Genomic DNA, 21,769 nt, shown 5'->3' with positions numbered 1-21,769 from the left:
TTATGAATGTACAAGGAAGACAAAGCCTCCTCAAGGGAGGAATTTTCTAGTCTTCTCTTCAACTTGCCTAGTGTTCCATCTTTAGCTGTAGGCATTCCTGATGTTTGAGGTCAATGAGGGTGGGGAAATTTTCCCTAACTCCTTCAGAGCAGGGCCAGATGCTTAAATAGCAATCTCATATCATGACTAAGCGTGTGAGCTGGAGAGTCTCTGCTTCAAATTTCACTGCAGCCATGTGAACTCCTTAATTGGCCTCTCAGCCAGAGCCCTCCATCTGAAGTTTGGTCATAATAATATTTGCAAGCTGAACCATCTAAAGCCCTGTTGAAGTGCGAAGCATTATTACTGTTGCTCAACAATGAGATGAAGCTGCGTCTATGGGGGAGAGTCTATATGTAACTTCTCTAACTCTTGCTTTTAAAGCTCTCTTTCTGTCCCAACTTTATCTCTTTGTTGACTCTCCTTCTGCTCCACCCCCCTCATTCCTAAGTTTTGCACACACTCCTCCACTATTGACTCTGTCTCCTCCTCTGTGCCTAACACAGTATCTTTCTGTCTTGTCTGTCAAGCTACTTTCCTTTTTCTCCAAGAACTTTCTCAGGATCTGCTTTCATAACAAAGCCTTGCCTTCCCCTCCCTTCCCTGCTCCTCCATTAGTTATCCCATCTTCATTATTTGTCTGTCCAACGTTGGACTCCCTTCCTTGCCCTTTAGCTAGAGGCCGCATCACTTTTGCTGTAGCAACATTTAGCAGAATTAGAAAGTTGTCTGTTCAGCATAACAAGTTTGTTGGGTACTCTTGCGATACAGTCCAGAGCAAAGGAGGGTTAGGATGGACAAATGGGAGTCAAGTGTGTGGAGCAATGACGGAAAGCCTCTTGTTTCGGAGAAATCAAGCTACTGGTTCCTAATGGTCACAAATACTCAGTATGAGATCTTGCAAAAAATACTTCTAACAGCATAATGTATTAGACAGGCAGACCCTGTTATCTACGGGGGTTCCATTCCCGCAGATTTCTGCAAGTAACGAAACCACATTGGGCATCAGGGGAGGTTAAATTCCTGAGGCTGCGAAAAAGGATGAGAAATGGTGTAAATAATCAAAATTAAGTGCCCTGCCCAGTACCCTGCCATTTTTCCGTGAGTTCTCACAGAAAAAAAGTTTTTTTAAAATTAGCCACAAAATGGCTCCTTTTTCCAAAATGGTGGTTGGCACCCTGACACCATGGATATGTGAAATTTAACCCCTTTTTTCCACATATGCTGAGGTTGGGCGTCAATTGCCCAGCCACAGATATACAGAACCACAGATGTCGGGGCCGTGTATGGTGAGGTTTGCCTGTAAATAAGAAATGGTCTCTAATAAGAGACTGCACAGCTCTTGCCTGTTGGCTTCCCTGAGGCATCTGGTGGGCCACTGTGTGAAACAGGATACTGGACTAGATGGGCCTTGGGCCTGATCCAGCAGGGCTGTTCTTATGTTCTTAAAGCTGTCCCCCTTTCCTCATCATTTTGCCTAAGTTTGGTTTGCCATTCTGGCCAATAGCCTATGCACTTTTTGCTAATGAGCCAGCTTATAGAACAGTCCATTCCTATCCACTGATTTCTGACACAGACACACATGCATCACACAGATGTGTATATATATTTATTTCCCCCACCCCTAAAGTATTGATAGGTTGATGAATTGGCTCAATGTGTCATTTGCAGCAAACACAACTAAGGGTGAATAAGCAAGAACACAAGAGGGTGACTGATAAAGCAGGATGGGTCTATTTTGGATAGAGGCTATTCCAAAAGGAATTTATACACAGTACTTATATGCAAGTCTACACAAGGGTTGATTTGGCAAAGTTCATGGACTGTTGCATATAGGAAGGGCGCTTGGGGCTCTCCCCTTGCCCCCACGAGAATACTTTTTCTTTTGGACTACAGCCTCCTGTTCTGTTCGGATAAACTGCATGGCACTGACCACTTTTCACTGCATGTTATGCATCCCATATAGAATACTTGACACTTTATTTTTTGCTGACACATTTGCATTATTATTCTGTAGTTATAATCAGCCCAAGTCTATTCACACCGATTGCATGTATTCCCCCTTTCCCCCATGTTTTTGGCTGCATAAAAACTACAGCTACTACCAGGCATAAGCCAATCTCAGGGCAGCTCACGCCCTATTACTATTAAAAGTAATAATTAATAGGACAGCTCACGCCCTACACCTTCTTATTAGGGAACCAAGTAGTCCTCTAGTAGACTATTGGTCCCCTAGTAACTGCAGCTGGTCTGGCCTGTGCCTGTATGGGTGCAAGTCACCCATGGAGCTCTCTAACCCCAGCGACTGGCTAGTGGTTTTGCGATTGCTTATAGTATTCATATTGAGCTCAACCAGTGAAGGATCTTCATTTTAGCTCAGTCCTACAGGCAATAGTGGCTAGGGATGTGTATGGAACCAGCAACTGCCGGTTCAAAGGTACAGGGGGGATAACTTGAAGGACTGGGGAGGGTGCTCTTCACCACCACCACCCCGGCGTGTCCCCGGCCACCAGCGTGGTTCTCAAAAACAGTCCCGCTGGGGCAGCAGCATACCTCCTTGCCACCCCGGTACGTCACAGACCAGTAGTGGCCACTGCGCATGCGCATGTCACACTCGCTTGTGTGCACGTTGCAAAGTGCGCACGTGCCACAGCCGCTTCTGGTCTGCAGCGTACCAGGGCGGCAAGGAGGTATGCTGCTGCTCCAGTGGGACTGTCTTTGATAACCACGCCGGTGGGGGAAACATGGCGGGGATGTAAGAGCACCCTCCCGAGTCCTTAAAGTTATCTCCTCCACCCCTGAACTGGCCGAACCACAGGTCTTTCGAACCGGTTTGGAGGCCCATAAAGGGCCTCCGAACCAGTTCCGTGCACATCCCTAATTATAGCTAGAACAGTAGGGCTCAACACCTTTTCAGTGTGGATTATTTCACCTATTTCCCTCCTCAGTCCATGCAGCTTCTAGCAATCTCCTTTACCAGAGCCTACCATCTCCACTCCCTTTCCGCAATAGAGAGGAATCTGATTAAGGACAAGTAGGGCCAGCAATTAAAGGGACTTAGAGAAGCACTAGTTAGAAGGGAAGGCAGGGTGTTGGGAGTGAAGACATTACCAGTTAAACTACTGTCTTCCTCTGTCTTTCCAGCTGTACAAACCTGGAGAATACACTGGCCACAGGTGGGTTTATGGGAGATTAAGGTGCCCTGTTAGGGTAAGCTCTACTTCTAAGGCATGGGACTCAGAGCCCTGCTATGATGCCAGATCTGTTTCCTATGCTGTGAGCAAATTGCAGAGAGCTATACAAGATGGCAAGAAGCTGGTAACATGGGATGTGATGGATTTGCATAGATCACAAGTGATTACCCCCCACCCACCACACACACACACACACACACAAGCCCCAGGCAATCACAGGGGAGGGGGTTATTTTCCCCTGGAAAGGTGGCTGTGTGGGATCAGAACCCACTCCCACTCCCTTCTGCATCTTCCATGAAGACTGAACGCTTCTGCATGTTCCTTCTCAGGCGTTGAATTAGCGGGTGGCCTGTGCAGAGCCCCCTAGGGCCAATGCGGCCTTCTCTTTTGCGACGCTCCTTGGTAGTGTCGGGTTCCTCAATGCTGTCACTATCTACAAGATGGGAATAGGCTGAAAAGGGTGGGTCGGAGGTGGTCAGTGTCAGGCACTCACAGGGATCCTTGCTTACTGTGAAAGAGTCGTCCCAGATGGTCTTGCAGAGCTCCTTCCCATCCCTGTACATCTGGGGAAAGAGAAAGTGTAAGTTATGAGTATAAAGACTTCCCTAGGGAAAATTGCTCTGATTCAGCTCTATGTTGGCTGGGGAGGAACCACTTTAGGGGTGAGAAGGGGTGGAGAGGTATTCAAGTCTACTTGGCCTTGTTGGTCCTCATGTCTTTTACTGAACCTGGAGGATGACTGCTTTCCCCACACCAGCCATTTCACAGAGAATGAGAGAGAGACACTCTTAAAAACATTTTCATAGCAAGTTCACTGAGGATCTAGTTACAGAAAACTGCAATTCAAAACACATTCCAAATCATTTTCTAGATAAATAGTTGGTGGGATTAAAAAGCAGCAGTGTAAAGGCATTTTGTATTCATTCCAGTACAATTATCATAACAGTTAGTGACTGACAGAACAGGTCAAGATGATTGCTAGGAACTCCACCCAGCTTATCATCATCCCCAGCCGCCTCTCCCCTCCTTTGGGCCAGTAGTATCCACATCAACATTCCTCTGTCCCCCAACTGAATGGCACACAATTAAACAAGTGCATGCAAACTTGCATGGTCTGTCCATGTTGATTGATTACATAACATGGGGGCCCTTTAGCACCATATTCTAGCAGTCCCTGCAAATGGGGCAGTTCTATCCAGGGGCTGCTAGCCTGTAAACTTAGGCTATTCACAACTGGGAAAACAGGAGATTGTCTTGAAGGTATGAACAGCTCTCCATACCAACTGCAGTATGGCAGGAAAAAACCCACCAATAGCACCATTCAGGGGCCAAGTGATGTCCACAGTCAGAAATTTCCAGTAGGGGCAACTTCACAGTTATGGGATGGAGGCTTGAGGCTCTTCCCACCCGCAAATCAAAGAACGTGGCAGGGAGAGGGAGAGGGAGAAAGGCTACATCACCTTGTTTATTGGCTCTGGTTCTCTAAACTAATCTCCTCAAACTGGCAGGTGGGGAGGGGGATGGAGGGGATAAACTAGTAGCCAGGCTCAATCTTCCAGCCCCCTGTGCTAGGGCAGCATCTCTTCCTACACCAGGGGCGAACCCTTCCAGGGTGCTGTGGTCCAACCAGCTGCCCAGGGGCGCCAGCCACTGCCATAGAGAACAGCTGACATTTTTCAGTGGGGCGATTATGACACATGGTTTCTTTTATAAATAGTTTACAAGCCCTGGTGTAAGGAAAGAGGTGGGAGCGTGTTTTGTTTTGTTTTAAATGGAGGCCCACAAACAAAAGGTCACTGGATGCCCCTGAATCCCCGTCTCATGGTGGAGGAATATTGGGGGAGGAGTCAAATGGTACTGACACTGTCAATCACCTACTGTCCAGATCTTCCGACAAGCTCCCTTTTGCTGTTGCTCTCTGCCCAACAGCTTTTCTGGGACGCTAACTATGCTGCCTGCCTCAAGGTGCAGCTGACTGTCTCAGTGCAAGGCCACCAGCGTTCAGCAGGATTTAGCTTTGCCTCTGGTGGCCGAAGCCTGTCAGGAGGAGTTAACATGTTATGAGAGATCTCCATCTCCCTTGATAACTGGAGGCAATGTACTATGCTACCTCTTGGACTGCAGCTGGTTTTGTTTTCTAAGACAGGAGGTCAGTTGAGGCTCCACAGATCAAGAGTCTAAATTCTTGAAACTGCCTAACACTCAGAATAAAGGCAGACATAACACTGAAAACCAGGGGCGTAGCAAGGTTGGAGTGGGCCCAGAGATAAGATTTTAAAATGCCCCCCCCCCGCAAAGCTAAGCTCAGGAAGTAAAGAAATCTTAAATGAGGCTAAATAGTGGTAACAAAAAGCACAGTAAAATTTATATCTATCTGTCTATCTCTGTCTCCCTATGTGCCACAATAGAACATCATCCTAAATTATTTTTTAAAAGTTTTTGTAAATTGTGGACGCTGCAAGTCATTTAATGGTACTAGAGAAAGACATGCTGTTCTGGTAGCTCCAGGTCTTAACACTCACATCAATTTCGGAGGATGAATGGAAGCCCAGGCGGTGCGTGGCTGGGGGAGTCAGTCATGTGACGTGCCTGTGGGGGGGGCAAGGCAGTGGGCCCCCAGACAACTGTCTCCCCTTGCCCTATTATAGTTACGCCCCTGCTGAAAACAGAAACCGCAATGGGGTTCTACAGCCATGGGGCATATTTGCCCTTTGCAATGTATATGTTAGGGCAGCAAACTGAACGGGGTTCCACTATGACCATTGTCCCCCTCCACCCAGCTTCTTGTGGGTTGTTCCCTCTATAATGCCATGTTCTGTTAAAAACAAACAAACCACACACACACACACACCACCTGGGGCTTTTCTATAAGGTTGCTCAACTGGTTGAGAGAAAAAGCACCAGAGGTGAACAAGGCCCTTTCACACCATGTATTGCATAACTCAGCAGCACTTGCATGCAGAGGTTCCCAGGCTCAATCTCTAGGAAGACCTGGGGACGGGGTGTGTGGAGGTGGACCCTGTCTGGGAACCCTGGAAAACCTAGGCAGTGCTGAGCTAGGTGAGCCACGAGTCTGACTCACATCAGGATTAGGCTGTTTAATAGGTTTGGGCCACTTGGATTATTGTTCGTGCCTCTTGGGAAAATTTTTCACTCTTGTTCCGTGTCCCCTGATCTTCAGATAATTGCTCCTCCTAAACATGGTTGCCCACAAAACCAGTAGAGGCAACTATTAAGATCCTGGACTGTGCTTTTGAAGTGGTGGCTCTCTTGTATTTAGCAGGGAGAGAGCAAGTGTTAGGGATGTGCATTATCCGCGGCCCAAGCACAGTTCAGTAGTGGGGACTGGGAGCTTTAAGAAAGAGGAGAGCAGGTCTTTACCTGCTCTCTGCCATCCCATGCAGCTTCCTGCTGGGGTGGCATACATCCCATGAATCCCTGCACAGTGCCAGCACGCACATGGCATCCACGCATGTGTGGGCACAGTTTGGATGTTGACCATGCACATGTGCAGATGCCATGTGTGTGCCATTGGGACATGCGCTGCCCCAGCAGAAAGTATGGTGTTGCTGACCATACAAATGGTGCCTGTGCATGCATGGATGCCATGTGCATGCTGACGCTGCGTGTGGGTTGTTGAGACGTGTACCCCCTGCAGGAAGCTGCGTGGGGTGGTGGAGAGCAGGTATGGACTTGCTCTCCTCTTTCTTAAAGCTCCCTGTCTCCACTTGGACCGCAGTTCATGCACACATCCCTAGCAGCCGTCCCTTTCAATCCCAGCATAGCATCTTCGGTGGCTGTTGCTAGTATCTAACTGTTTTTTCATTTTAGATTATGAACCCTTTGGGGTCAGAAAACCATTTTCTTCTTACTATTTTTTTTCTATGTAAAGTGCTTCAAGAGTATTGTTGACAAGCAGTATATAAGTAATTTTTGCTGGTTCATGTGCCTCAGAGCTACATCTCAGCCTGAAACCAAGGAGGTAGCACACCCCTCCATTGGTCAGCTGTCACTTTTGGTATCCTCACCTGGCCATACGAGATACAATCCTGACTGCAGTTGTTCCCATCAGGCCCCCATCGCCAATCAGTAAGCCAGTTCCGAGCACAGGTTAGGTCTTCCTTGCAAGCCTCATACCTGAGGGGAGGATAAGATGGGAAGGTGAGGACGATGCTGGGCTGCTAGATTCCTACTGGCAAATGCAAAAACTCGTGACTTATGATGCTAGACTATTTCTGGTCAAAAACAGTAACTGCATACTATTTCTGTCCTTCATTTCCTTCCCTACAGTTACCAGGACTAGATTTTGAGACCCAAACTACACATTACACACAAATACTTCTGTCAGCAAGCAGCCCATATAGAACCAGGTAAGTTGTTTCCTGTGGGTGCAATCATGGGCTGAGAAACATCAGAAAGGGCACATTTAACTTTCCCCCCACTTCAGGTTGGGGCAATTTGGACCATTGAACCAGCAGGCAAGGAAACAAGTACTTATTCTCTCACTGCACCGACCAAAAGCAGCTTTTTCTGTTCAAAATGGCTACCTTTATATGCATTTGTATTCAACATGTAATTTGGGCCTGAAAAATTCCTGTATCTTTAATGGTTGCTTGGAAAGTAGAATATAATCAGGTAGCTCTTCCAGTTACTTTTTTTTTTCCAGTGAAGAAAGAATCTTCACATGACAAAATATCATGTGCAAAAAATTATCTTGTGTATTATTATTATTATTATTATTATTATTATTATTATTATTATTATTATTATTTTATTCGATTTCTATACCACCCTTCCAAAAATGGCTCAGGGCGGTTTACACAAAGAAATAATAAATAAATCGATGGATCTTAAAGTTCTTAAAGGTACAGGAATCTTTTAATGTCTGGACGGGCACCCCACCCCACTCATTCTTTTAAACTTCATCAGCTTCCCAAATGGCTAGGCCTTAAGCACAATCAAGAAAAAGTTGTGTACTTTCTCCATCTCTCTGCATATTTCCCCACTATCATTACCAAGATCAGTGCCTCCATTTAGTCTTCCTATCCCCTCCAATGCTTTGTGCCAGAAGAATGAAGGTAGGTCTGTATGAGACAGGGTGGCATATATGAGAGGAGAATGCCCTCCAACAAGTGTATGTACCCCCTCGATATCCAGTTGAATGCCTGCACTCAGGTAAGCCTTTCCATCTCTGATGTTTTTATGGCCATACTCCAAAACAGAATGAGCTCTGTACAAAGGGAAACAGTCACTGCATACGTACAACTTCTCCAATCATAGTGTACTGAACTGATGGGGGAAATGTTGGTACTTCAGAGGTTAGAGAGAAACTCTTGAGCAGTCAGAAAAAATCATGTATATTTCACGTCTTAACATAGCATTTTGTTTTACACTATGCACAATTACTCTGAAGCAAGTCCCATTTCTTATTTCTGAGTAATGAGGCACAATCCCAAGTAAGTGTGCACAGGATTACTGGACCTACATTTCAGTACCTTAACTCATCTAAATAGGAAATGGTGATTTCCTGACCATCTTCTGTCTTGCTCCCCCAAGGGGATGGGGTTCTTTCCCTATTCCTTCACATCCCCTATGAAGCATCCCTCCAGACAAGGAGAAAGAGCTCACCATTGGTTACAGAAACTCTCGCAGAGTGGCACGGCCCGCACAGCTGTAGGTCTCTGAGGATGGGGCCACTGGGCAGCAATCGGGGAGCAGAGGTAGAAACACTCCAGCTGCTGCAAGTGCTCCTCACATCTGCAAGGGAGAGGGAAACACTTTGCCATCAAGATGGCAGAGGACTCCTAAAGGTAGGCCAGGACCCACCCAGATACTAAGGCAGTCTTATTTGTTTGTTTGTTTAAATAAATTTGTATACTGACCACTACTGAAGTCCCTAGGTGGTTTACAGCATAAAATCAACCAAAAATAAAACCAACCAAAAATTTAACAGTTAAAACATACAAAACCAGATTTAAAATATCCATAAAAACACACTAAGTAACGAAAAAGCTTGGCTGAAGAGATGTGTCTTCAGTTGTTTTCTAAAAGCCAACAGGGATGGAGCAGCTGTAATCTCAGCAGGAAGTGCATTCTATAGTCCTGGGGCAACCACAGAAAAGGCATGCCTTTGACATGCCACCAGACGAGCTGGTGGCACCCTCAGATGAACCTCCCCTGAAGATCTTAATAGGTGGCGGAAGTCTTGAGAGTGAGTGTAGAACAGTGAATACAGGAGGGGAGAAGCATTTGGTGAGTCTGAAGAGCACCTTCCCCCCCCATCCCGGGTTGTTTGGCAACCACCAAGACTAACCCAGGGAGCTGCATAATTAAGCCCTCACCTTTGGTAGGGCTCCTGGGAAAACTATGAGCTGGTTCGGATGTACAGTCCTTACCCATGTAATTAGAAAGGAGACACACAGGGAGGACACCCAATATGATATCCTTTGCAGATGCCCCAATGTCCTTCCAGTACATTCCTTTATTGCAGGGGGTGGGGTGGGGGCTGTTAATCTGAATGATCCCTCTGGGGACACACACACACACACACACACACACACACACACACACACACACACACACACACTAAAGGGACGTACCAAGAAGGCATCAGGACATCTGCAGCTGGGACATCTGAGTGAGTCCCCTTCTCATCACGTCCCCTTTCTAATTGCATCGTCTGAACCAACCCTATACTGTCATTTGAGAAAGGGGCCACAAGTGAAGACAAATCTAACTGGCTTATTCCTTCTCCGAGGATGGAGGGTGGGCCTGACCTTCTGCTGAGGCTCCCACAGCGGTTCCAGTAGATGTCATTGGCTTTGGAAAGGTCTTGGGTGACTTCTGATGAGCAGCAGGCATCTGTGGCAACAAAGAACCCTTCTGTCAACATTTCCATTCATCTGGATTGATATGAACCATTTGCATTTGGGCACCTGACTCATTACCTTGACTGATCCAAGGGCTGCAGGTCTCATAGAGAGTAAATCCCAGGGAAGCCTACTTGCTAGCCAACTGAGGACTGGTTGTTAGAACCCTGTATTCCCGTTCTCTCACTCTCCCTTACACCTAGTATGCTAGGGGCTCTACAGTTTTGAAAAGATTCCTCCTAGAAACTTATGACGACACAAAAAGAAGAGGTATAAAAGGAGAAAGAATATAAAAGGAGAAAGAAATGAAAGGGTTTTAAAAGAGCCATTAATGTCGTTTTGGTCTCTTGGGACAATGTGACAAATAATGAGTAAGAACAGTTATTTCCCCCTATATTACTACTGGTGTTTATATACCACTCTTCAACAAAATTCTCAAAGTGGTTTACATGGTGGGGGGGGGAAGAAAACGTAAATAAGATGGCTCCCTGTCCCTAAAGGGCTCCCAATCTAATTATGCACTAAGAATAAATATCCCCCAATATTTAATAGACTTTATTAACTTCAAACACGTTAGAACAATGTGATTGCAGCTACAGTACCTATCAGTCAATATTTTTGCTTGGCCAGTACAGCTATCTTTTTTTAATATAAAGGTTTGACATGCAGCTATGAATTGTATTTACACTGCAATCCTCTGCTTAGTAGTTGCGAAAGAACAAGAGGTCAGCGCAAACAAAGTTTTGTTTGTAAAATGTACAGACCAAGTCCTTCTCTACTGCCATTCCCGTCAGGCTGCAGCAGAGGGCGAGGCAAGCAGCAAGGCCCCTCCATCAGCTTGAGGAGGAGGACCAAATACTTCCTGGACTCTCCTGTCTGACAACAACGATCCCCCCCATCCTTTTAAATTTTTTTAAAAAGTTGTTTACAAAATAGAGAAGCCTTTGGGGACAGGATTATTAATTTTAAACAATGCTGTAAGCTGCTCTGAGGCAGTCAGAAAGAGTGGGATATAAATCTAACAAACAAAAAGGAAAGGCACTAGACTCAATAATGGACATTCCATGATGAATAACTGCAAGTTGCAGTCCTGCAGCGCACAACGCTTCTTGTAACGTGATGGTTTAAACAGCCTCACTGAGTGATGCAGCGCAGCCCAAGACAGGCAGGAAACGGGGTCGTGTCTGCTGGATCATTCAAGTTTGCTTTGCCTGCTTGTAAAGTAGAAGCACCTGGGACCTATATATTGCACTATATATTGTATTGGACATTAGTAGCGGAAACCCAAGGAAAACGTTCCTAGCCCATAAAGGATTATGGATGCAAACTCCTCAAATGCTAGGGCTGATCCTATGCGCACTTGAAGGAATATGAAGGAAGCATATTCAATATTGTAGCATCAATTGCATTATAAATGCGTAATCCTGTTGTCACATTTAAGGCACGTTACTTCCTGAGAAGCAATTGTATTTTAAATCTGATCAGAATGGCAGCCAGATACTGTAGCTCAGTAGTAGAGTATTAGCGTTGCAAGGTCTCCCATTCAACCCCTGGCATCTCCAGGAAGGGCTGAGAATAAAACCCTCTCTGTAGCCCTGGAGAGTTGCTGCCAGTCAGAGTTGACAATACTGAGCTGGATGGACTAGTGATTTGACTCAGTAGTAGAGGCAGCTTTCTAAGTTCTATGTAGCTCCCAGGCAACTTTGGAGCTAGTTCCTCAAAAACCAATGGAAATGGTAATCTGTACACCACCTCGAGATTTCTATACTAGGCGGTATAGAAATGCAATAAATAAATACGTTAAATAAATGTCCAGAAAATCATTTTAACCCTAAAAACCAACACCACGCCTCTTCTTTGAAGAAGAAGAAAATCTTTTGCTCCCCCATTTGCCTGCTCCTTCTCTTCAAGCCTTCTCATTCCCCTTGCTGCTTTCATGTCCCCCACGAATACTCACTCTCTGCATAAAGCTGGCAGACACCCAGCTGGCCTTCTGGGCTTGGACTGGCTTTGTGTTTTCCTCCAGGCAGGCAGTGACCCTCCATGCCCTTAGCACCTGCCCAGAGCACGGTCAGTGCCCAAGCCATACTCAATATCCAGAGAGTGTTGCTGCTGCCACTCATGGCTACCTGAGGAGAAGAGAGAAAAGAAGTTACCAAATCAGTCAGGATAGACTAGCGCCTCCTCCGTCTTCCAGGCACATCAGCCAGATTAAACAAGATGGAATCCTCCCCGCCCCACATCCCTGCGTACTTCATGCTTTGATCTCCATCCCATTCCAGCAACTCCCCAATTTCTCCTCTCTCTTGATAAGCCACTGTCGAGTTGTACCCTTTGTCCATTGTTTGATTTCAGAGTAAAAAAAACCACTGCAGCTGCTGTTTACTCTCCCCAGGTAACTCAAGGCATGCCAGTAGCAGGCAACTCTTCACTCCCAGCTTTGGACCTGCTGGCCTGGGGAACGCCAGCAGTAATACTCTTCCTTGATTAAAGAACCCAGAAAGGCTTAATTTTTTTAAAAAATGAGCTGAACCACTCAGAAACACTATATCATTGATCCATGCTCATTACATAAGAATGTACCAATCAGTAAGCAAAGAATCTCCATATATAACTGGGACTGATCTCTGAGAATGGGCCTGCCAGCAGGCAAGATTTGTATTCTAGGGCTGCCAAATTTTCAGTTGATCTCTGCAACTGTATCTTTAACAGTGGCTCAACCTGCAGCAATTAGCAGGTGATAATGTTTATCTCCATGTCATTAAAAAGCATGGAGATAAACATATTCAACGTATTCAACATTTATAAACATAAACAAAAGGCATATTCATCAACTAATCCCTCCATATCAAGCCACTGTTAAAACCACAGCTAAAACAGTGGATTTTCACATATCTCTTGTGCTGCTACTTTATAATGAACTGGAAATTTTTGTTACACTTGATGAAGAATTCTATGTAGTTCAAAAGCTTGCATGCTCCTAAATCTCCAAACAAATTAGTCCAATAAAGTTGTAACATTTTGCCTGTTTCATTTATCTCTTACCCTATGGGTAGCAACTTAATACAGCCAGAGGTAGATGAAAGACAAGGGGATATTAGGCCACCCAGGAAGTTATAGGCTGAATGATGCCAAAGTATCCTATATAAGCACTGCTGAGCCAGCCTGGCTGTCTGCCAGGGCTCACTGCCTTGGGCAAGCAAGTCTGCCTGTGTGTCAGTCATCTTCTGAGAGCCTCATCTACAGGGAGGCATGAGTTTCAATTAAAATTTGCAAGCCATTCTGATATGCTTGGAAATTGCATGGTACTAGGGAGAGACTGTGAAAGAGCAAAAACATAGAAGGGATTCTAATGGCTGCACACCGAATCCGATAGTCCTGGTTTCCAGCTTCCTCCTGTTACATCCTAGATGCTCTCTCCATAATGACTTCCAGCAGAAGTCCCCACACCCACCAAATCTTTCCATAGGTCTTATAGTTTGAGTATTGCAGATACTAAAGGGAATGAGACCCACTTAAAGAACTATGGGAAAGGGAGGCCTCAATTCCCTCTGTGAGTTGTAGGTGCAATGATTCCCTGAGGTTTGTGTCCTGGCAGGGCAAAGAGCAGATATTGGATTACTTTCCAAGAAGGAAATACTGCAGAGTGAAATATACTGATCCATGCTCACTGCTGCCTTTGAGATGTGGCTTTGAGCAAAGTGTGCCAGAGGGCAACAGCTCACCACAGCAAGTACTTTCAGGGCAAGGTGACCCCATCCTTTTCTTTGCTGTGTCTAATGTCAAAGAAGTGGCCTAATTTGCAACAATATGAGCCAGGGACGTGCAGGTCTAGATCAGGGATTCTCAATGTTGGGTCCCCAGATGTTATTTGACTTCAACTCCCATAATCCCCAGCCCCAGTGGCCTTTGGTTGGGAATTATGGGAGTTGAAGTCCAATAACATCTGGGGACCCAATTTTGAGAATCCCTGGCCTAGATCACCTGTTCCCTGGAGAAAGAGTCACCTTGGGGCTTGGGATATAGACTGTCAAATGAACTTTAACCACAAGTCCTGCCTTCCTTTCAAAACCAGCTTTGGGCCAACCAATACAGTCAGCATGGTGCAGTAGTTAGAGTGTCAGACTAGAACTGGGGTGGCCAAGGTTCAAATCCCCATTCAACCAGGAAGCTTAGAGAGTTAAGTAACTTTTGGCCGGATACTTAACTCTCAGCCTAATTTACCTTACAGGACTGTTGTGAAGATAAAAATAACCTTGAGCTCCTTGGAGGAAGAGTGAGACATAAATATAAATAAATAAATAACTCCTGAATGCTGCTGGTCTGAGCCATCTGTATTTTCACCAGGTACACACTGAAGGATGGGGAATCCCTACAGACAATTTAACCTTAACATTTATGGGGGCGGGTCAGACCCATCCAAGTCACATGGCTCTGTTATTTGCTTAGCTCTCTCTTCCCAAATCTGCATGCAGTATTCTGAATCAAATTACCCAACCAATGCACAGTCATAGTAGCTCCCATTTCCTTTCTTCTTAAATCCCACATGACCAGTGTCTTTTAATTAATACATGTTAATATTCAAAAAGTTACAGCCGTTCTTCAGATTCAACAGCAGTGAAGAGGGGGCCATCTTTGTAACACATTCAACTTTCCCCACATGGAGTGGCCCCACCAGCGCATCCATTATGAGAGAATAATGCTGATGCCCAACTGCATGCAATTTATTCCTGCTCCCTTTTCTGAGGGAATACATTCCCAACCCAAGGAATCACCCTTTTCAAGGATCCCTGAACTGTAGCCCGACCTGTGAGGTCTTCTCAGCTGGCCCTCCTTAGTATCCCGGGCCCTGGTGTAGTGCGTGGTGCCTGGGCCCATAGGAGGGCCTTCTCTGTGGCCGCCCCTCTTCTTTGGAACACTCTTCTCCCCAGATTCGTTCAGCCCCCTCCCTGGCTGCTTTTAAGGCCCTTCTTAAGACCCACCTGTTTTGCCAGGCATTTGCCCTTTAATAATACTAATATTACTACTAATAAATATTATTTATTAATTAATAATTAATGGTAATACTAATAAAATTAATGTTATTGGTATTGTTGTTCACCGCCTAGAGTACTTGGAGGAGGTGATATATAAGAAAATTTTAATAAATAAATAAATAAATAATGTTACTTGTCATCCACAGCAATCCAAGGTGTGTGTATGTGTGTGTGTGTGTACACGTGTGCAAAAAAGGAAAGGAAGATTTAAAACTTGTTTTATTTTGCAAATGAAAGTCTTTACTTTAGCACAAAAACAAATGTTATAAAGTTACTGTAGAAAAGTGGTGGGGCAAGGGACCATTCTACAAAATTAATCATGGCACAGGCAGGCAATGCAGCTAAAAATCCCACCAATCAGCGGTTTGGTGGGAAAGGGAGAGGTGGCATTGAATCTATCTGCCTCTCCCTCTTCCAAGTAGCTGAACTGCAGGATGTTAACTTTTCTGAAAGGATCCCATGGGAGCAGAACTTGTAATGCTAGCAGTGCAACCAGGAAAGGAAGGGCTTCATTAACAAACAGCCTCATGGACGACTCCTCCACTCAAATGCATCAGTAATGTTCTGCTAGTCCATATGAAAGGCTGGGATTACAGTTGCACTGAAAGTAACACTCATGACCACAATCCAGGTCTTTAAGCATCCCAGAGAGGAGACTTCGTGAAGTATACCTTTAAACTTTAGTTCACTCTCCCCATTTCCCCTCTATACTCATGTGTGTACATAGAAGCACACAGAGGATAACACTTTATGCAGCTGATGAAATGAGCTGCAGTCCATGAAAGTTTATGCTACAATAAATGTGTGCATCTTTAAGGAACCACAAGATTCTTTGCTGCTTTTGCTGCTACAGATCAACAGGGCTACCCCTCCAGAACATAATTCTTTCTTTGTAACTTGTCTTTTACAGCCCCCATTCTGCTCTCAGCTGAAAGACTGTCTGATTATCCTTAGTCCATAAAATATAAATTAACAGTACTTTTGATGTGCTAAGTGCTCTGCAATATTTATTCATTTATCCTTAGAGCAGCCTGATGGGGAACATCTGTTGGAGATGGAGTTCCAGTCCATCAACCTTTCACACCAACTATCCTAATGACCACTAGGGGCACTGGGAGTAGAGGGAGTTAGTGAGGGTCCTCTTACCTATCCCTGCTTTGCCTCTATGACCCCTGCCTTGACTCCTCAGGTATTTCCTTTAGTGAGTCAGTTCTACTTCCTTTCTCTTTGGAGAGCAGATGGGAGCATCTCTCTCCCTCCTGTCCTATTCACTGAGGCTATTCCCACAATCACTGGAAAGCGGGCTAAGGAAGCTTGTCCCGCTTTCCAGTGGTCGTGGGAACCGCCGGGCTCGCAAGCAAGCCCAGTGCTCCCAAGGCGGCTAGCCCATCTAATTCCCCCTCCCCTTAAATGAGGTTAACGGAGCGAGCGCTCTGTTAACCTCATTTGGTTGCTTGTGTGTCGTCGCAGCGTGTGGACACAAGTAGACCCCTGACTGGGAGGCTGCTTGCACCCTCCCAGGCTTGGGGGTCTCTCCAGGATGCCCCATGCACTCACGTGGGGCATCCTGGAACTTCTGGGGGCCGTGCAGCCCCCAATCCCCGGAGCGCCTGCCAGCTCCGTAACAGAGCTGGCAGTCGTGTGGGCGGCCGATTCAGCCACCCAGGACTGCCTTTTGATCGTTTGTGGGGAGACCCAGAAGAAGCTCTTCTCATCGATCGTGAGAAGAGCTTCACTATGTAACTCATAGTTAGGACAGGTCTTTCCTATCTCAAATGTACTTAACTGAATAAATCCTATTTATTTTATACAACTGCACGACAATCTCCATGCTTGTTCTTGACTAACTGCAACAATCGGGCTCTGCATTACGTCGTAACTGGAGTGGGCAACTTCCTCTTGGTGCTTTGCTAAACAATCACAAATTACAACAAAATCACCATTATCTTTTATAGATGAGGAAATTAGACTGATGATGCTGAGACACAAGAGCCTCCTAGCAAATCATAGAACTGAACCTGGTTCTTTCAGGCCCATGTCAGTGCTGTGTCTATTGGTCCAAAGCTCCCATCTTTCTCAAGCTCCTCCTTTCTGTTCTAGAACCCGCAGCCCAGTTTGGTGCTAGGTGGAGTATATTCTCCAATCCTTGGGGCTTAAAGGTCACACCTAATCTTAGTTCTCTCTTTTCTTAACTAACATTGAATGGTGACTCTCTGGTGACCTCCTTCTGATCCATTCTACTTACTCCCTGGCTTAGAGCCTGGAAAATACTTCCAGGCTCCTCGCCAGGGAAGATTAGAGACAGGCCTCAAAGAAGCTGGCTTCCGGTCTCAGGCAATTGCCATGCTCCCTCCTCTTTGTCAATATTACTCTGGGTGATGATGATAGTCAATAGAGCAGAATAAATCAACTATGGGCACTTCCAGATAGGCTTCTTTGTGGTGCTAACTAGTCTCTGCTTTTCTGCTTCCAGCAGAAAAATGCAAGCAATAAAGCAATGACTGATTAGCACTACCAGCCTAATGGTAGTGCAGAACCATCATTTCCCTTTCACACAACATTATAGCGAGCTTTTGTGAGAGGATAGATTGACGCTTCCCCGCTTTAGCCCTCTTGTTCCCGTTGCCTGTTGTATCAGGACAGTTTCACAAGGGCACACTCATATAATTTACCTGTATGCATGAAAAGTATAATGTGTGCATGCAGCAATTCCTTTTTCAAATGACATGCATTATACGAGTGCATGCATCAGGGAGCCACAGCTCTCTACTTGTGTGTGTCCTGGCAAACGCTCATTTTCAATGTTCAGTGGCCCAAACTAAACATGGTCAAGAGACAGGGTGCAAAGAGTGTGAATTCTTTAATGAGCTGATTGATTTAAGAGTATGCACATAGGTGAAATAAATGCAAAGGTCTTTGTTACTTGATAGATTGCACACTCTTTACACTAAGAAATCTTGGTCCAGTAAAATAAATCACTTTGTGTATCTTATTACTTGGGACCAAACATCTGTTCTTGCTTATCTTGGGATGTGGTGTCCAACACAATGGTTCAGATCATTAATGGTTCAGATAAGTCACCAGTATGGTTGTTATCCTAAGCGCTGGGTAGTTGGCGGGGTGCAGGCAGCAGTGTGTTTTACGAGAGTCTGGATTAGGAGAGGGTTAATGGTCAAAACTCAACACTGCAGGTATATTAGGAGCTCATCCTCTCTACAATCCTCCTTCATCTCCTCCCTTTATTCAAATCTTTGCAGAAGCATTTCTCTCTTCTCTGCCTCTTGCTGTGCCTTTTCTTAGAACAACTGAGAAGAGTTTTGATGGGTTCAGTTAACATAAGTTTACTCTGAAAACAGATGGACTGATTGCACAGTAGGAAGATAAAAATAAACACTCACTGACTAGGTCACACATTAGAATTCAGTTTATAATAGGGCTGTCACCCAATTAAAGAAGTCTTAGTATTTTTACTTAAATCTTCATATATTTGCATATGAACAAAAATCATCATTTGGAAGAAAGCCATACTTGCTTTGTTTTCAGACAAGGCACACTCATGTTGCACTAAGCACCATATTAGAAGAGACATTCCTTTAAGTAAAAAAGGTAATAGGTAATTGGTCCTAGAAACAAATCCTAAACAATAGTCTGATCCTACTGTTTAAGAGAACATCTTCTTTGCCATGAACCCCACCACCCATTGAGATCATCAGGAGAGATTCATCTGTAGTTGCCACCGGCTTCTCTGGGGGCTTCTCTGGGGGCTCCTCTGGGGGCTACTGGGGTCATCGCTACCGCCTTCCCATCTCCAACAACTTTTAAAAAGGCTGTTAGTATAAATTTGTTCACCCAGGCTTTTCATTAGATTTGCAGTTTTTAATAGTTTAACATTGTGTTAAATTTTAATTATTTTAATGTTTTAATATTTCTAATTCTGTTTTAATTTGTACGTTTTGTTGTAAATTGCCCAGAGACATAAGTTTTGGGTTATATACAAATGGCCTAAATAAATAAATAAAATATAACAAAGCCTTTATTAGGACCAGCTAAATTACTGCTTCTGACTTTGCATCATTTTGGCTGGTCCTAATACAGGTATTACCAGACTGTGGCTTTTGGATTTATTCATGTGAGGAAGAAAGAAGAATGCCTCTTCTAGGATGATGTCTTCCACTCAGTTTGTTTGTTTTTTTGATGTTTCTGGGATGTTCTGGAATGTTAAACAATTTTTGGAATATGTTTTGGAATGTCAAATAATACACATTACAAATACTTGTGGTTTATCTCTGCTGAATGAGAGAGAAATCATGTACTCATTAATGGCCCCTTCGCATACCAGTCTGTAAATATGAAGAGTGAATCCTACAGGATTATTCTCTCTCCCACAACATAAAATGTGCCCACCTAAGGCTTAGTCAAAGCAAAATAGTGGAACTAATCGAATATACTACACTTCCTCACCTCCTAATGCCCACCGGATAATACCAAAACAGGAGTTCCTAATATTCCACCTCGCGCAATCTCTCCAACGATGGCTAATACACAAAAGCACATCTCTTTAATCCAGAATAATTAATTCGGAACAACACGCAACATCATTCTATGCTCAGTTCAGAAGGATGGATAAAATTAGAATAACAACCATAAACCTGTATTAAAAGCCTGGCGGGGACCACTGGGGCGAAGATCCACGCTTTAGCGCTCTGACTGCAGGTAGTGGTGGGAGTGGGACAATTAAAGAGCGTTGAAGGTGAACTACCCCACAGCAAGTGCTCAGGACTATACTGCGTCCCAAGAAGCCTGGGTTTCACCCCTCGACGTCCTGAGGCTTGGATGGCGGTGCCCCATCGCTTTGTTTTGGCTGGAGGATGACGCGTATTAAGAGGGGCAAGCAACTGTCTCTGACCCTTTTGTAACCCTACTGCTTGGGAGCAGCATCCCGGCTCCAGGCTGGAAAAAACGCAGCTCTGCGACTGCACATCATCAGGGCTTGCGACGACGCTCACCTACCTGAACCCGACGAGGCTGCAACGCGGGAGCTTTGCAGGGCGATGACTTCCTTGGCGGTGTCCTCCTCTCTCGCTCGCCTTGTCTGTAGCTTCAGCCCAGCGAGCCTCGATCTCTGACCAGGGGGAATCTGGGGTACGTGCGCTGTTGCCGCGGCTGTCTCCACTCCACGTTCCCCCTATAGGAGGACTGGAGGAGCGTCTGAGCGTTGCTGCAGCAGCAATGCACAGTCAATCCCTCCCCCTCCTCTGCCCAAGAGCCGCGCAAGGCGCTCGCCAGCCCTCGCGCGTCTGCTGGCGAAGAAGGGAGCGCGAGCGAGCGCGCCGAGTGGATGCTCTTCTAAGCTGCAACCGACGAGGCAGGCAGGCAGCAGCTTCGGGGTGCCTTTATTACTGCCGCTTCACTTGCAAACGGCCGGCTGCTCTTTCACGTGTATATTGCGCCTAGTGGCGGTGCTACCGTAGGAGCTGCCCAGGCAAAGAAAGGCCAATATCCAGCAGTGCTAAGCTGCGCCGGGCGCCCGCCTCGTTAGGCTCTAGTCCCGGAGGTGGCGGCAGTCAGGATGTCATTCCGGCGTGGTTCACAATGGTCAGACTTGCACGAATTATTGTGCTAAAGACCCCCCCCTCTGCCGCCCCTCCCCGTATGTAGCACAGCAGAGTTCCCGCGTAACGCGAGCAGGTGGCGACTTTCTCTATGGAATAATGAGCCCGCTGGAACAAGCCCCCCCCACATCCGTCTTGCTGTCTCCAACAGCCGACACTCAGATGCCCCTGGGAGGCTCACAAACTGGGCGGGATAGAGGCAGTCATCCAATGCGGTTTACTCCCAGCATCTGGGCAGTGTGGTTCATAGCCAAGAAGACATTCTCTTGAAATTTCTGAATGTTCTAAAATTTTAAATTGCTGTTTTTAATAGTTTTATTTCTTGTGTTTTATTTTCGTGAACTGCCCAGAACCCTTGGAGTGAGGTGGTATATAAAATACATCAATAAGAAGAGAGAAGAGGCAGGCCTACAGATGGGGTATGCCCATATCAGTGGCCGCTGCTCTGGTCACTGCCCCTGCCTAGTTTCCTAATAAACAGATAGCATGTCAAGCTCAGGTAAACCTACGTTATGAGGTCATTTGGAATGATTCCATTTTTAAAGGAGGAGCAGCTTTAGAAACAGAGTTGCTGGTATTTTCACACTAACAAGTCTGTTCCCTAGCCGAAGTATGTTGGTGCCATTCTCCCCACTGTGTTTCAAGGCCGTGAACACTCTCCTTGCTGCTCAAGTTAGTTTCTCTGAATGGGAAGTCAACTGGATCCCCCTGAATGGGAAGCCAAAGGACTGGATCCCCTTGGTGCTGCACAGAGGCAGCTGCTGCCAGCCTAGCCATCCCCGCGTAGTTACTCGCATTTCCAGCGCCTGGAGGGATGGATTCCCCCAGGGCTCCATTCTGTCACCAATGCTTTTTAATATCTACATGAAACCGCTGGGTGAGGTCATCAGGAGATTTGGTGCTGGGTGTTATCAGTATGCTGATGACACCAAAATCTACTTCTCCTTTTCATCTTCAGGAAATGGCACTCATTCTCTAAATGCCTGCCTACAGGCAGTAATGTGCTGGATGAGGGGGAA

General features: G+C 45.6%; 1 protein-coding gene across 3 annotated transcripts; it reads right to left on the bottom strand.

Moving 5' to 3' along the window:
• Positions 1-1,633: 1,633 nt before the first annotated feature.
• Positions 1,634-20,788, bottom strand: RTBDN (retbindin). Of its 3 annotated transcripts, none has more exons than XM_053296994.1 (6): positions 20,149-20,788; positions 12,060-12,227; positions 10,010-10,094; positions 8,862-8,990; positions 7,262-7,370; positions 1,634-3,796 (listed from the first exon to the last, which is right to left on the bottom strand). In XM_053296994.1, the coding sequence occupies exons 2-6, from the start codon at positions 12,223-12,225 to the stop codon at positions 3,494-3,496; spliced, it is 792 nt and encodes a 263-aa protein (XP_053152969.1). In that variant the 5' UTR covers positions 12,226-12,227; positions 20,149-20,788; the 3' UTR covers positions 1,634-3,493. The 3 variants fall into 3 exon arrangements, with proteins under 3 accessions (XP_053152969.1, XP_053152968.1, XP_053152967.1); XM_053296993.1 differs by having other exon boundaries at positions 12,060-12,231; positions 20,149-20,785; XM_053296992.1 differs by lacking the exon at positions 20,149-20,788 and adding an exon at positions 12,356-12,394 and having other exon boundaries at positions 12,060-12,231.
• Positions 20,789-21,769: the final 981 nt, after the last annotated feature.

This window comes from Hemicordylus capensis, chromosome 2 (genome assembly GCF_027244095.1).
Source record: "Hemicordylus capensis ecotype Gifberg chromosome 2, rHemCap1.1.pri, whole genome shotgun sequence".
Taxonomy (NCBI): domain Eukaryota; kingdom Metazoa; phylum Chordata; class Lepidosauria; order Squamata; family Cordylidae; genus Hemicordylus; species Hemicordylus capensis.
The sequence above is the reverse complement of the archived record's forward strand: the minus strand, read 5'-3'. Positions and strand labels throughout refer to the sequence as shown.

Excerpts from the sequence above, each read along its gene's own strand:
- RTBDN (XM_053296992.1), bottom strand. The coding sequence starts at position 12,379 with ATGGGATGGAGATCAAAGCATGAA. Across the intron at positions 12,232-12,355 it reads GATGGAGATCAAAGCATGAA|GTAGCCATGAGTGGCAGCAG; the intron begins GTACGCAGGGAT and ends TCTTCTCCTCAG. Across the intron at positions 7,371-8,861 it reads GAGAGTTTCTGTAACCAATG|GTATGAGGCTTGCAAGGAAG; the intron begins GTGAGCTCTTTC and ends TCCTCCCCTCAG.